The sequence below is a fragment of the Arachis hypogaea genome, chromosome 4 (assembly GCF_003086295.3).
Source record: "Arachis hypogaea cultivar Tifrunner chromosome 4, arahy.Tifrunner.gnm2.J5K5, whole genome shotgun sequence".
Lineage (NCBI taxonomy): Eukaryota > Viridiplantae > Streptophyta > Magnoliopsida > Fabales > Fabaceae > Arachis > Arachis hypogaea.
In genome coordinates this window covers 122,806,098-122,822,472 of record NC_092039.1, presented here as the reverse complement: position 1 = coordinate 122,822,472, position 16,375 = coordinate 122,806,098, and the positions used below count along the sequence as shown (strand labels likewise).

The window sequence follows — 16,375 nt, the reverse complement described above, 5'->3', positions numbered from 1 at the left end:
ATTATTGGATGTAATCTCCCACCGTTAAACACACTTATAATGATTAATTGATAGCTATATATTACAATTTCTGCTAGCTCCCTAGCACTCCTCGGATTTATTTTTACATAATGTTAATTATTTAGTTTGTTGTGTGCATGCTTTGAAAATTAATAATAATTAAACTAGGCCTGCTACTTATTTCTTTCTCTTAGATTTGTATGTAATTATATTATATAATTTTTAATTATGTTTGCGTGGGATAAGGTAATCATGAAACTTTGACCAATGTATCTTGCAGCTCGGATTGTTTGTTGACCATAATTCATGAACCCAGTTACCATAAGGAACATATCGTGAATATCTATGAAATAGTTTTTTTGTTTCTTTCTCTTGTTTGCGACAAGTTACAAATCTAGAGGATCCATATTTTATAGTGAAAATAGTTGAGACGAAGTTGTTAATAATAGATTGCCGAGAGAAATAGGTAAAAGAAATTTCCACCCAAGATTTAATAATTGGTCCATTCTTAGCCTAGGCAAAGTTAATGATATAATTATTTATGTTGTCTTTTTTTATTAGTTTAAATTTTTGAGATAAATAATTTTATAACATGAGAATTCTGTGTTTAAAAGATCAAGAGTTTGATCTTTGATAAATTCCAAAAAAAAATAGCATAAAAAGAAGACTCTTGCTTGAAAGAGAATATTAAAGATATAATTATTTATGTTATTTTTTTATTAATTTAAATTTTGGGATGAATTGTTTTATTTTATTACATATGCTAGATGTAGTTCCATGATATTTTCTAACTCGATAGATCAATAATTAATCCGTTATCCGTCGTAAATTTAAATTTTATTTAAAAATTTACTCTTGACACAATAAATTGTTACATACACAAGACAAAATTTAAACTTAATTGTAGTTATATAATAATTTGTAACCATGCCACTAACATCCTTGTGGCTCATATCTCGGTGCGTTACGTTGAAGTCTTGAATTCGGGTGTAGTATATTAAAAGATTTAGATCCTCTAAATTTTAAATTTTATTTTAGAAAATAAAATATGATTATTATCATTTATTTTATAAGTAGGATAAAAAAAATATAAAAAAATATTTAATCATAAAAAATCTTACTTTATTCTTTAAAGTAAAAATATAAAATTTAAAAGATCTAAATTTCATATTAAAAATTTAAAATGCATCGTGATCTTTTATTTCAACTAAAGCTTCATCTGCAATTAGGATTAACTTTTTTTTTGTACACTGAAACTTTTTTGTCCGCAACTAGGATTAATTAATTATTAGAACTAAATATCCCGTTGTTTGTTGGCATGTATTTAGGGCAGTGGGAGTGCACGATTCATGGTTTCTGAATATTTATTTTTTTGGATTGGTGAATATTTTTATTTTGGGTTTGCACCAGGGTATCTATCGGGCTGGAAGTCTAATAATTAATCTTTCGGATATTGCAGAGGCAAAGTGGGCGACCCTTCCAAGCAAGTAAGCTCCATTTCCATCCTCCAGTGAGTATCGAACCTGAAAGAGACGGTTAAAGAATACAGACTCTCATCCATCTGTGCCAACTTGCGTTGGTCGGTGAATATTTTTATTAGAACTACGTTTATGTAACAAGTATGTTAGTGGGCCGGACATGGGCTTGAAAGAAATTAATCTAAGTTTGTAATATTGATATATCATTCATAAAGTAATTAATCATATATATAAAAAAAGGTGATGTATGAAACGAATAAACGATTGAATTTATTATTATTTAGCAATATACATGTCGTTCAAGCGTTTTGTGGTTGTATAAATGGTCAGGTTTTGTTATTTAATTTTGGTGGTTAATAGTTGGCTAACAATTAATAGTGTGACTGCCATGGATGGGGCTGTAGTGATTGTTGAACCTAATACCAGGTGTATATTATTGTTAATTCCCAATTGTCAATTGTATGTATGTCATCCTTTCAGCCATGAATTGAAAGGAAAAAATAAAGCATCCACAAAATAATTATTTTATTTTACTATTTAACTATATATATCAGCTCAACGCGCAACCCTAAACTTTTTGAGTTTCTGATTTCCATATATTCCAAACGTAGGTAAATGAATGCGTATGAAAGCGAGTATTTTGACTTTGACAAAGACTGCTACATGTGTTGAACAAATTAAGAACCGGCCATAATGAAAATAATAATAGAATAAAAAAATATTATAAATATACACTAAAAATCAGTCATTAAATAAATTATTATATATTTATATTATATATATCTGGTCGATTTTAATTTCGTAGGTCTGAGTCAGAATTTGTTATTTATATTTTAAAATTCTAATCCATATGTGTATATTTTAAATTTTTTTTTGGAAACTTGCTTATTCATCTATGCGTAATTTTTGTGAGTGATATATTTTTTGTTTCGTTTTTTATTAACTTCTCGAAGTTATAACTTTTTTCAGTTATATTATATTAATAATTTTTATTTTTAGAAGTTGTAGCATTTCACTGTCCCTAATTTATATCCTAAACGTAAAATTCTGTGTAGTAGAGTATTACATTATGTTTATTCATTTAATAACTTTTTTCACACTTAATACAGTTAATTAATAGAATAAATATAAAAAAATTAACTTTTAATTAGTTAATACTAAAATTTTGTTTTTAAATTTAAAATTTAAAATTAAAATTAAGATTTAAAATTTAAAATTTAAAAAATAGTAAATATTAACTAAAAGGAGTTGCTAATAATAATAATAATAATAATAATAATAATAATTTACCTTGTGTCTTAAAAGTATATTCTAAGAATATCACAATCAAAATATTTTAAATTTTTTATGTATTTTATATATTAAAAATATAAAATACTATTTTTAATAATTTTTAATAAAATATTTTTTATAATAATTTTAATGTTTATTTTTAGAACACATTTTAATAACTAAAAAATATTATGTGAAATGAAAAAAGTAACAAAAACGTAACTTTTTTTAAGTAAAGACACGTGATAAAGTTATTAATTAAAATTTTTTTGTAAAAAAATAAAAAAATTTAAATTTTTAATATATTTATTGTGTATTTATTAAAATAAATTATTTAAATTTTTTTATTAATAATGATCTTTTTATTTATTCTGTTTGAAAAAAAAAAAGTCAAAACTCATATAAGAGAGAAAATCATAAAAATGCACAGATCGAGGCTGAAATTGGCCGACAGTTTAATTGCGTACTATTGGCGGTTTGAAAAATGCACGTAACCCAAATTGCATTAAAGGCTTTTCGCACACAAAACTTGATAACGTCTGAACTACTTTTTAAAATTTTATTAAATATAAAAACAGGTTCAAACCGTATCAAAATGCAATAAATAATAGCACATTGATTTAATTGAGTAAAGGTTGCCAACTTACCATTATTGAAATGCGCATATGAAAGTGTTTCTACACCTAAAATAATTTTGAGTATATTATTATTATTATTATTATTATTATTATTATTATTATTATTAAAAAACTAAGAAATTTATATCAAAGCTTACTATTTTTTCTACTATTGTTATTGAAACCCTTTAAAAATAAAAATAAAAATAAAATAAAAATTTACAGAGGCTTGAGTGTTGAACAGTAAAACCTTTCTTGTAACTAAATTGACACCTAAATTTCTGGTGACTTTAGTTGATCCGTCACGCTTAAACGTGTTCATAGCAAGAAAAACGACCAGCAATTCAATTTTTATTACTTAAATAATAACCGCCTTGCTGTCACAAAGTAATTGAGCCACGTGTCTTTCTTTTTTGACTTATCCTCACCTTACCTTAATTATTTCCTCATATACATCCCATAACGCACTATACTATATATAGTAGTTGCATTTCCTCTCAAACTCATGTCCCAATTAGCACTTTATCAGCATATAATAAAGTGGTTTTAATTTGGAATAGCAAATATAATTATTGTTATGGAATATCATGAAATAATAGAGGAGGGAGTAGAACCAGTTAGTCCTGTAGGACAATATTTCAACAGCTCTGCACTATGCATATACATTATTGGAGTTATAGAATTTGAAGTTCCAATTCATGGTTTGCTAATGCAGGCTATGTCTCTTCTCAAACATGTTTTTCTTCCCATCAATCCACGCTTCTCCTCCATCATGGTAAGAAACAAACACATTGCTAGCACTTTAGTTTTTGTTTAAATTTTTAAATTTTAAAAAATATTATTCATATCATAATATCTAGTCTTTTTCACTAGTTCGATTTCTATTGGACTTTTTTTCCTAATAAAAATAAATTTTATGAAAAAGGTTGACCAAAATATTCTTATTTTATTTTTATTTTATTTTCAAAATATTGATAATTTTTTGTTGACTCTCTCTCTCTCTATATATATATATATATATTAAAAAAATTCAAAATATTCATAAAACATTAGTATTTCAGTAATTTTAACCATTAGTTCGTTTCAATTAATATTATATATATTTTATAATTGAAACTAACCGCGTTGTTTTAGAAATATTTAAAATTCTTTTTGATTAATTTGTTTATTTATATTGTCGTCACTAAGAAAACTCGCTAATTTGCGACGATTTTTGACTTTCATTAAATGTATATATTTGTGTCATACTATTTAATTGCGGCGGTTTTTTAAGAAATATATTGTGACAGTTTTTTTTTTTTTCAAATTTTAACATTGACACATATCTTATATATGTTTCAAGGTGCAAAACAAAAAAGGAGAGAAAAGATGGAAGAAAGTTGATATAAACTTGAAAGAACATGTGAGAACCCCAATATTCCCAAAAACACTAGAATCAAATGACAAGTGGTTTCAAGATTACTTATCAAGAATATCAATGGAGGAATTACCACAAAGCAAGCCCTTATGGGAAGTTCACATAGTGAATAGCCCTACAAGTGATGCGCATGGGAGTGTGATATTCAAGCTTCACCATGCACTTGGAGATGGCTACTCTCTAATGGGTGCACTTCTATCATGTCTTCAAAGAGCTGATGACCCTTCTCTTCCTTTGTCTTTTCCAACTCTCAAGCCTTCAAACCAAGAATCTAAGTCCACCAAGGGAATTTGTTCAAGCTTTTCTTGGTTGCTGTCTTCGGCATTTTACACCGTGGCAGATTTTGGATGGAGCATGTTGAAGAGTAGCATCATTAATGATGAAAAGACACCAATTAGATCTGGGAATGTTGGTGTTGAGTTTCAACCGATTTCTATATCAACCATGGCTTTCTCTATCCATCAAGTCTCGGATATCAAGTCTAGGCTTGGAGTGGTAAGACCATTATGACAATTGTTTATTAACTAGATTAATTTAACTAATTTAATTACTTTAAGAATCACACCTTCAATTAATGATAAAAAAAATAATGATGAATACATTGGCACTATATATGACACAAGATAAGAACGGATAACATTTTTTGGATCAGACTTGTTAACATGTACCTTAAAATCCCCAATGAATTATAGCTCGAATGGCATAATCTCTTCATACTCATCTAAAAGGTCGCGAATTCAAATCTCCTTATCTTTAGTGAAAAAAAAACATATACCTTAACATCATATTTTAAAAGCATTATAAAAAAATAAATATTTTATTAAAAATTATTAAAAGATGAGTGTTAAGAAATCAGCAGATTTTGTAATTTATAGTCATCAATTATTAGTCATCATTAATATTTTTAATTGTGAGAAATTACATTTAATAGTGTGAAATTACTCATTTTTCTTTTGTTAATTATGTATTGGCCAAATTTTAATAAAAATGCTGACCTCCTAAACTTTCACTTATCAAAAATATAAACACCTCTTTACTTTGAGATTGAGTAAGTTTAATTCAATTTTTAAAAGTTAATTTATGAAATAAGAAATATCTCACTCTTATAAACTATCTAAAAATAAAGGTACAAAATTTATATTACATATCTTTTATGTCTAAAAACGATCATCTGAAATATAAACGTGTAACTTAATAATATTTGTTTTATTCTGATTTTGTCATAATAATACAATTTTTTTAAAATATTTGACTGACAAAAGAAAGTACATTAATAGTTATATTTTTAATAAAATATATAAAAAAATTAAAAATTTATTATTATATTATTATATCATTAGTGATCCTTTTTGGTTGTTTAATATATATGTTTGTATACAAAGTGCAGACAATAAACGACGTAGTAACTGGAATAGTGTTCTATGGGACAAGATTGTATATGGAACAAATGAACTCCAAATCAAAGACAGCAGAATCCACTGCATTGGTGTTACTGAATACAAGAAACATTGAAGGATACCAATCAATCAATGATATGCTCAACACCAAAGCCAAGGCTCCTTGGGGCAACAAAATTTCCTTCCTGCATGTTCCTATTCCCAAATTAAAACAAAGTAGAAGCTCAAATCCTTTAGAGTTTATTTGGGAAGCACATAACATAATCAAGAGAAAGAAACAATCTTTAGCTGTTCCTCTCACCAGCACACTATTGGAAATGGAGGGTAAATTCAGAGGGCAAGAGGTAATTTGCAACATTATTATATATTTGGCTAATTAAACTAATTAATTTTGATCATGATGATAAGTTTTTGTACATAGAATTCTGATATCATGTTATAAAACCACTCATCTCAAAAATTTACTGATGAGAGAAATTAACATTAATGGTTATATCTCTAACAATAACAATATTTAAAAGTTTTTATTCTTCTAATATATTTAATGCATAGATATTTATAAACTTATTACTAAACTTTTTATGATAATATTGTTAAAAGAACATTTTTATTAGTAAGACCCTGAAATTTTTTAAATAAAAAGTAACCTAGCTGTAAAAATGGAGATATAGATTATCTCATCACAATATCTCATGTGCTTGTCTAATATACCAAATACGGATTCATGGGACAATATCAAATTTAAAGTATAAACCTTAATATTAATAAAGTATTCTCTAATATAATATGGTTTATTGGTTGGTCAAAGTTGTTGTATGGAGTAGAGTAATAACTAATTAAAAACGTTCAAGGAATCATGGGACATACGTACACAATAAAAGTATAAACCTTATTAATAATAGGAAAAATAACCATTTGTACCCATAAACTTTACGAATGCTGACAAAAATACCCATTAAAAAAGAAAACTAATGTTGTATTTATCAAAAATGGATTCCGTATGACAAAAGTACCTAAATCCAAAATTTATGTTGACTTTTTAATAAAATACCAGAATTACCCCCACCATTATCTTCAACCCCTCCTCTCTTCTTTCCCAAATCTCAAACATCTCAATTGCCTAAAAATCATAATCTCAATACCTAAAAATTCCAAATTATCATTTTTCTAATCCTAATCTCAATACTCCTTTTAACAAATTTCGACCCTCTCTTTATTATTTTCATCAATTTTGCCACTTGTTTGGAATAAGAAGAGACAAAGAACAACAACACAAACAAGAAAATTCAAACTATGGAGACCTCAGAAGCATGAAATTCTCTTCATCTTCTTCTACTACTTCTGCTGCTCAGAGAAATTCAAGTAATTCTAGAGTTCTGTGTCACAATCCAGCTACCATTCCACCAAACATTTTTCCAGCTGAAGCAGCTTGGTTGCAATCTTTCTCCAATGAGACAGAGAAGGAGCAGAACAAGCATGCCATAGCTGTGGCAGCAACACAAGCTGCAGTTGCAGTGGTTAGGCTCACCAGCCATGGAAAAGGTACCATGCTTGGTACTGGACATGAGATTTGTCGTAAAATTGATAAAAAGAATAAATAGAGGGTTAAAATTTGCTGAAAGGGGTATTGAGATTAGGGTTGAAAAAATGATAATTTGGAATTTTTAGGTATTGAGATTAGGGTTTTTAGAAAATGGAGGTGTTTGAGATTTGGGAAAGAAGAGAGGAGGGGTTGAAGATAATGATGAGGGTAATTCTAGAATTTTATTAAAAAGTCAACATAAATTTCGGATTTGGGTACTTTTGTCGTACGAAATTCATCTTTGATGAATATAACGTTAATTTTCTTCTTTAATGGATACTTTTGTCAGCGTTCATAAAGTTCATGGTACAAATGGTTATTTTTCCTTAATAATATTATTAATCTTTTATGGATGTTTTAATGGTTTTGGTTGACCAATAATGTTGTTGTAGGCAGTAGCTAAACACATTTATGGGACATTATCAAATTCAAGTGCGGTTATTTCAAACTTAGTTGGACCACTACAACAAATGGCTTTAGCTAATCATCCTGTCAAAGGCTTGTATTTTACTCTTGCTGGTGGACCTGAGGTATACTGTTAATTAATTAATTAATTAATTAATTAATTAATTAATTAAAGCCCATTCTTATTATTACCTATCTATAAAGTACAGACGCTTTATTGAGTTGTATGTCTATGTATGTCTATGTATTGGACACATTTCAAATAATATGGTCTACTGTATCTAACTGTGTCTTAATAAAAAATAAAAAATAAAAAAAATTTGGATACGTTTGAACATACTTAAATATCATCACATGTCAATGTGTTCACAGGGACGGATATAAGGGGGACGAGTGACGGCCTCGGCCCCCAACTTTTTTTAAGAGTAATAAATTATTATGTATAATTTAATTTTTTTTTAAAAATATTTAGTATTTAGTCTAGTATAAATAAAAATTCAGTCTAATTTAAATATTAATAATTTTTAATATCTAAAAAGTAAGTAACAATATTAAAGAAATCTGAAAAAGATATTATTACTAATATTTTTTAATTAAATAAAAAATTTCAAATATCATAAAGTGAATTCTTTTTTTTTTGTAGTCATCTTTTTTTATTCATTTGGTATTAATTCTCTCTGTTTCAACTACTACAATTAAGAGATCTTTTTCAACTATGAATATTGTGAAAAATAACTTAGAAACAAAATAAAAGATGAATTTCTTGATAATTTTCTTTTAATTATATTGAAAAGAAAATTACTGAAAAATTTTACACAAATTCCATTATCGGTGAATTTTATGATATGAAGAATCGACTATTTCGTTAGTAAAAAGTATGCATATATTTCTTTTTACTTTAAAATATATTCTCTGTCAATATATTTTTGTAACACATCTTATATTATATAATTTTTTTACATAATTTTTAATATTATATGTGTTATTGGTCTCCCCCATAATATCATTTCTGGATCTGTCCATGTGTATCCAGCCTTATTCTTATCATGTATTCTTAAAATAAATTTAGAAATAACTTAGTATATATTATTATTTATTAAAACAAAAAATATTTTAAATATTTTATATAATTAAAATAAAATGTTAAAATTAATTAAAAAATTAATTTATATTTTAATATTAATAAAATGTCACAATATCATTACGATTTATTTAAAAAAAACTTTATATTTATATATATGCGTATCCTTGTATTTTATAAAATTTTAAAATTCGTGTGTCGACGTATCTCGTGTTATATCGTGTTCTGTATCTGTGTTATATCAGTATCCGTGTACCATAGTTACCTATTGATCCTATGAGAAATTTAAAGCTGTGTATTAGAATAAATAAATTTAATTAATTTTGTTGAATGTAATAGAATTGGAAGACATGTTAAGAAGGCATTTTCACTTATATTCTTACCTTTTTTATTATCTTATTTAAACATTCTTTTTTTGGACATCAACGTAAGACACAATTTAGGACTTATATATATGTTAATAAAAAATAGATACACTTTTTTGTTTTTAATTTTTTATTTTTAAATTTGTGGTGTTCAGAGTCTTGTCATTTCAATTATGAGTTATATGGGAGTGCTAAGAGTTACCTTCAAGACCGAAAAAGATTTTATAGATGAACAAAAATTGAAGTCATGCATGCAAAGTGCATTTCAGAAGATACTCAAAGCAGCAAAGGAAATTTCCGACAAAACCAGATAGTTCCTCAGAATGAAGGTTATTAAAATTTATTGTATTTAGTTAGAATTATTGGAATTATTTTTTATGTCGCCTTAATTATTTTATTATTCCGTAAATGAGTTGAAAGTTAGTAAAAAAACAAGCCCACTCTTAATATAATGTTTATCTTAATTTGTTTGAGATTTAATTAAATGTATATCATTTGTTTGTTTTTTTAATCTTACTAAATTCTTTATATTTTGGGTCAGAATGTTTTTGGGGGTTAACCCGTTTGATATGATCTGTTTATTTTCTTGGGTTGAAGTTTGATATGATCTTGACTTCTTTAGAGATTATAAACCCATTAACAAGATTCCGAAGCCCAAATTAATTGATGAGCATTGCTCTCTTTTACTTTACATACACGTTCTCTCAAACCATATTATAATGGACTCAGCGTTACGGAGTTGGGCCTTTTCCGGTTTGACTTTTATTTTTTGATAAAGATATTAACAAAATTAAGTAAAAAAAATTATAGAAACTAATTTGGGTTAGTCAAGTAGTCAGCTCACTTATCCTCTCAAGCAAGTGTCGAAGATTTGAATTCCACCTTATGCATGCAACAACCTATTGGTCAGCGATAGACTCTTGAATTGAGCTCAAATCCGTGATAGATTAGTCCTTGTCAGGCTGAAGGATACTATGGGTAAACAAAAAACAAAAAATTATAGAAAACTAGTTGCCAAAAAAATAATATGAAAAGCATGTATGTGTCATCTGTTATGCATTTTGGATAATAGGGCCAAGTTGTAATGTTGAGAAGTTGCCAATGATGAATATCGCTTTTAACACTTCAATAATATTATAGTTTGAATCAGTCTCAATTTATACTTATTATTTTTCTTTTAATAAATAATAGAATGATCAATTCTACTACTCACATAAGCAAAAGATGAGTAGAACAACAATAACAAATCAAAATCATCATAATTATAACAAATAATAGAGTTAAAAGAAAATTAACCTTGTTCAGAGTGTGCTCTAGAAGCTTCTCTGCTGCAAGTAATTTTGAAACTCTTATCAACAGCGGAGAGTGAAACACACTTTGAAAATTACTTTGTGCAGTAGTTAGAAACCGACACCAAACAACGTCGCTTCCTGCACCAGAACCTTCTTCATTGAAGAGCCTCTAAACACTTTAGGTTTCAAATAAATCTGCATAAAAACAGCGCGATTTCAGTTCCAAAAACTCTCTCTATAGTGTAATTGTATAGTGGCTTCAAATTTCCAATTTTAGAAGCAGAACATAGATGCTAGTAGCATGCAAAGAGCATAGTGGAGATCATTATGAACACCTTAGTGTTTGTTTGTTTTAATCTATACATGCGCCTAAGTCCCTCTTGTTTCATGATTCCAATTCCAAGAATAGAAAGCAGGATCCATGACCAATTCATTCCCCTAATAATGATAATGACCCTTTTTTCATTTATATACCTTAACCGTCAAATTCCTAGAGAATTATGGTATTGTTAGGGACATCCAGGAATGTTTAAGACTTGTTTAAAGTTCATGAGTTATCTGAAAAGAAAAATTAATTTAAAGTGTTAACTGGTAAACTTAAAAGTGGAGATCACGTGTAGAACAGACCAAAAAAGAGAAAATGATGACAACCACTTGGCATCTATTTATTAGGATTCATCCAAAACCTTGTAACTAGATTAGTCTACGAATCTTCGCTTTAAAAGGAACATGCATAGGGAAGGGGTTCAATTATGGTTTAGAGGCTTATGGAATTTTCTCTTAACTCGTAGTGAAGCTTGCCTGATTCATTTCAACTCACATGATTGCCCTTTAAATTCAACTAACTAAAGCCGGTTTGAGAAAAAAGAGGTACATGGGTGATCAATCGTGAGAAAAAGGGGAGGAAAAAAACAAAAATGTACAATCGATTGAGAATTAGAGAATCTGAAAAATTAATTCAATCGAATGAGATCAACATGCTCTTTTGATCACTCAAACCACTCAACCTTGTTTCTCAATTCCACACTCATCACAACATGCGAAAAGTACTCGAGATGTCTATATAATAAGCAAGTGTATACTTTGATTAGAATTATTTTTTACAATTATTTACAATCTGGTCTCATTACTTAAGAGAAAAAATAACAGAGCAATCCATTCTTGCTGATCATATACAGATGTATGTATACTCTTATTAGAATTATCTTTTTACAAGATAAAATTAAAATCTGCTAGTTAATTAAGATCAATTAGCTATCTAGCTAGTCAAATCTCAAGTGTTCAAATAGTTAAAGTTATGACAAAAACATAAAAATGAATAGCCAGCTGAGCTTGCTCATAGTAGAACAAGTCGCATGAATCAAATTCCTAACTCTAAACAGCAACAATTAACCCAAGTTAGTAGAAGATATAGACAAACTCTTGTTCAGAATTCTGAACCAAGAATGTAAACAAGAAGGAAAGATCAGTTATTAAAGAACGAACCAGTGAAAGGGGAGAGGCCGCGATAGCTCAACTTGGCGCACAATGGAGGACGGTGGAACTGTTTCACGCACGATTGATGAGAAGCTCAACTTCTACGCCGGTGAGAGAAGCATGGATGGCAGCTGGGTGGGTTTCTGGAATTGTTGGCAGAAGCTTGAAAAATTGGGGGTTTCTGCAAAATTGGGGCGGGGGGTCGATTAATGGTTGTAACATGACAAGGGGGAATGGACAAATTGAATTATGATCAGATCCTCACCTGGATGGGTTCTTCCGCTGATGAATCGGGGCTCTGCTCCTGCTCGTTTGGCGCGCTACCAAAAACAACTCGCGGGTTTCTGAACAATTGGGGGGAATCAATTGCTGGAAGTACGAAAAAGGGAAAATTGAAACAATGAATTGAAACTTACCTAGCGGCATTTCTTGAAGTGGTCGCCAGGTATGTTGCGGAACGAGGGGTGGGCGTGTTTCGCGCCTCTGCTCCTGCTTCTCTTCGAGCCAAGAAGACATGCCAAAACGAGGAGGCTTGAAGATATATATCCCAAATGAGCGGCGATTTTCACTACCCAACCGCTATCCAGGGGTGTTTTGGAGCTTCTGCCAAACCGCCACTCACCTTTGCCGCTATCCTTCGAATGAGCGGCGATTATGGCCAAGGCCACTATTTAGTCGCTGCTATCCTCCGCCTCTGCCGTAGTGGGTGTAGAAGATGAGAACCTAACTACACTGTCTTATTAGTGGAGTTTTAAGATTGTTATAGAAGGATATACATATATAATAAAAAATTCATTTAACAATAGTGATCATTACTCATCTTATGAATTTTTTTCTCCAATTTAAATTTATTTTATTTTTGAATCCATCTAATCCCTTACTCATTAATTCTTTAACTTCAATCTTTATTTTAAAGTTATGTGATTATCCATTTAAAATCAAAATCATCAATCATACCACCACAAATCAATATACATATCAAATTTTTATCAACTTACCAAAATATATAACTTATCAAATTACGATCTCCATCCCAAATAGTTATGACATCCGCCCCTAACATAATCGTCAAACCATGACCTCGATCTAAAATATAATTAAATCACGGCCTAATTCCAACTAGTTTTTCATCTTTTTGGATTCATCATATCACTAACTTCAGCACTTTTTCAACGTTTCATATACCCAAACTAGTTTTTCATCTTTTTTTTTTTTAAGCGAATTTATATCATGTAGCAAAATTATTGAACCAACAACACATAAGGATACTATCTTAATAATTTTCTTATATTCCTAATTGCCACCCTTCCCAAACTCTATTATCAAATAATTACTACTTTTAGTCACCAAAAAAAATAATAATTACTACTTTTTAGTTAATTAAGGTGTCATTATTTATTTATCTATTGAAATTCTTGTATTTTGTTTGGGTTATTGTAATTCTTGACTATCATGAAAAACTAAGGTCAAAATCATAAAATTCATGCATATGTTATCTCGTTTCTTAATTGGGATGGATTTATTTTTACATAATGTTAATTATTTAGTTTGTTGTGTGCACGCTTTGAAAATTAGTAATAATTAAACTAGGCCTGCTACTTATTTCTTTCTCTTAGATTTATATGTAATTATATTATATAATTTTTAATTATGTTGTTAGTGATATAATTATTTGTGTTGCCTTTTTTTATTAGTTAAATTTTTGGAATAAATAATTTTATGATATAGTATTAAAATTCTGTGTTTAAAAGATTAAGAATGTAATCTTTGATAAATTTCAAAAATAAAAAAAAAACATAAAAAGAAGACTCTTACTTGAGAGAGAGTATTAGAGATATAATTATTTATATTATCTTTTTCTATTAACTTAAATTTTAGGATGAGTGGTTTTATTTTATTATATATGCTAGATGTAGTTCCATAATATTTTCTAACTCGGTATGTAGGTCAATAATTTATCCGTCATAAATTTAAATTTTATTTAAAAATTTACTCTTAACACAATGAATTGTTACATACACAAGACAAAATTCAAATTTAATTGTAGTTATATAATTTGTAACCTTGCCACTAACATCCTTGTGGCTCGTAACTCGGTGTGTTACATTGGAGTCTTAAATTCGGGTGTAGTATATTAAAAGATTTGGATCCTCTAAATTTTAAATTTTATTTTAGAGAATAAAGTATGATTTATTATTATTTATTTCATAGGTAGGACCAATAAAAAATATAAAAAAAATATTTAATCATAAAAGATCTTACTTTATTCTCTAAAGTGAAAATATAAAATTTAAAATATCTAAATTCTATATTAAAAATTTAAAAGAGTCCTGCTAGGGAGACAATGAGGTATCTATACAATATGTATAATGGGCTATTTATTAGGTCTAATATATATTAATAATATAAATTAAACATTATTATCCCTAATTTCTAGTTGCTTTTTGTGATTTCTAATTCCAATTTACTCCAAATTCTTTCACATTAACCCTTCATCACCCACCATTACCTACCCTCCAAAAAACCCCTTTCTTCGTCGTCCCGCCGTGTGCGCAGCAACCTGCGTTTTACTGCTCTATTTCTGCGTGACGTGTAGCTTCCGTTCCTGCCGACTGAACTGTCGCGCTCCGCCTCCTTGCGCCAACGCCCTCGCCGGAAGAACCTCCGTCACTCCTCACGCGGCTGAACATCCGTGACTTGCAACTGTCAACGTCGTCGACGTGAGTTGCAGCCCCGAACCCTGCGCTCTCATCATCCCAGCGCTGTTGCCTGGGTCTTGTTGAATTACTCGAAGAATAAACATCCACGAAAACTGAGAAAGTGAACATCCAAAATCATACAAAAACGAACATCCAATGTGAATGTGTATAAATCATAAGCAGCAATCATCGTCTACAACTAAGCACCCAAGAATAACCATCCACGTTCACAGAGAAAGTGAACATCCGGCAACAGGAAGAAGACACAAACCGGCTGTGATGGAGGCGCTGGACGTCCGGGTTACTACGGAGCTGCGAGCTCGACTCACACAATATGCGCGTCCTCCCAAAGTACGGCGGCTTGTGCGGACGTCGGCGCCAGTCGGAAGAGTGTCGGCGCGATATCCGACGGCGACTGGTAACCGTGGCGGCACTGTACCAGTTTTTGCTTCGAGAAGAGAGTGAGAGAAGAGTTTACACTGTATTGAGAGAGGGAGATAATCCTAATTTGATTCTGACAGGAATTATGATTTGATTTAAATTTTAAACAGAAAACTACTCAAAATTAATTAATTGCCATAAGTACTCAAAATTAATTAATTGCTATAACTAACGGAAATCATGATTTAATTCAAATTTTAAATTGGAAACTACTCAAAATTGATTAATTGTCTCTAATTTAATTATAATTTTAATTTAATCCTATTGTATATATTGTATAAAACATACATTGGTTCCTCATATTTTTTCAATTTAAAATGCATCATGATCTTTTATTTCAACTAAAGCTTCATCTGCAATTAGGATTAACTTTTTTTTTGTGCGCTGGAACATTTTTTGTCCGCAACTAGGATTAATTAATTATTAGAACTAAATATCCCATTGTTTGTTGGCATGTATTTAGGTAGGGGTGGCAAAGCAGGCCGGCCCGCCTCAATCTGTCCCGCCTCAACTAGGCCCGTCTCATAAATGGGGCAGGTCGGCCCGCTCCGCCAATTAAAATGGGTTTAAAATACTAGCTCGTCCGCTTTATGACGGATTGGCGGGTCGGCGGGCTAGCCTGCTTGACTTTTTTTTTTTTAAATAAAATTCATTAAAATTAACAAAAAATAATAATTAAAAAATAAAATACAAATAAAAAATAGTCAAATTATAATATAATTTTTTTACTATCTTTTTTTTTTTAATTTCTAACTTTAATAAAATTGTTCAAAATAATATTTGTTAATAGAACTATCTTTATTTTAAAAAACAAGTCACATAATTCGAACAAATATACGAAATTGTAAAATAT

General features: G+C 29.2%; 1 protein-coding gene and 1 long non-coding RNA gene across 5 annotated transcripts; one reads left to right on the top strand and one right to left on the bottom strand.

Annotated features, from left to right (window-relative positions):
• The first annotated feature begins 3,867 nt into the window (after positions 1-3,867).
• LOC112797769 (wax ester synthase/diacylglycerol acyltransferase 11) lies at positions 3,868-10,142 on the top strand. Of its 2 annotated transcripts, XM_025840851.3 has the most exons (5): positions 3,868-4,142; positions 4,710-5,279; positions 6,172-6,525; positions 8,156-8,293; positions 9,770-10,142. In XM_025840851.3, the coding sequence occupies exons 1-5, from the start codon at positions 3,945-3,947 to the stop codon at positions 9,926-9,928; spliced, it is 1,419 nt and encodes a 472-aa protein (XP_025696636.1). In that variant the 5' UTR covers positions 3,868-3,944; the 3' UTR covers positions 9,929-10,142. The 2 variants fall into 2 exon arrangements, with proteins under 2 accessions (XP_025696636.1, XP_072092283.1); XM_072236182.1 differs by lacking the exons at positions 8,156-8,293; positions 9,770-10,142 and adding an exon at positions 7,437-8,036.
• On the bottom strand, positions 6,054-13,643 carry LOC112797770 (uncharacterized). Of its 3 annotated transcripts, none has more exons than XR_003199865.3 (6): positions 13,381-13,643; positions 12,799-13,109; positions 12,648-12,726; positions 12,392-12,563; positions 10,911-11,101; positions 6,054-6,376 (listed from the first exon to the last, which is right to left on the bottom strand). It is a non-coding gene; the product is annotated as an uncharacterized lncRNA (long non-coding RNA). The 3 variants fall into 3 exon arrangements; XR_011881502.1 differs by having other exon boundaries at positions 12,799-13,105; XR_003199867.3 differs by lacking the exon at positions 6,054-6,376 and adding an exon at positions 10,256-10,586.
• Positions 13,644-16,375: the final 2,732 nt, after the last annotated feature.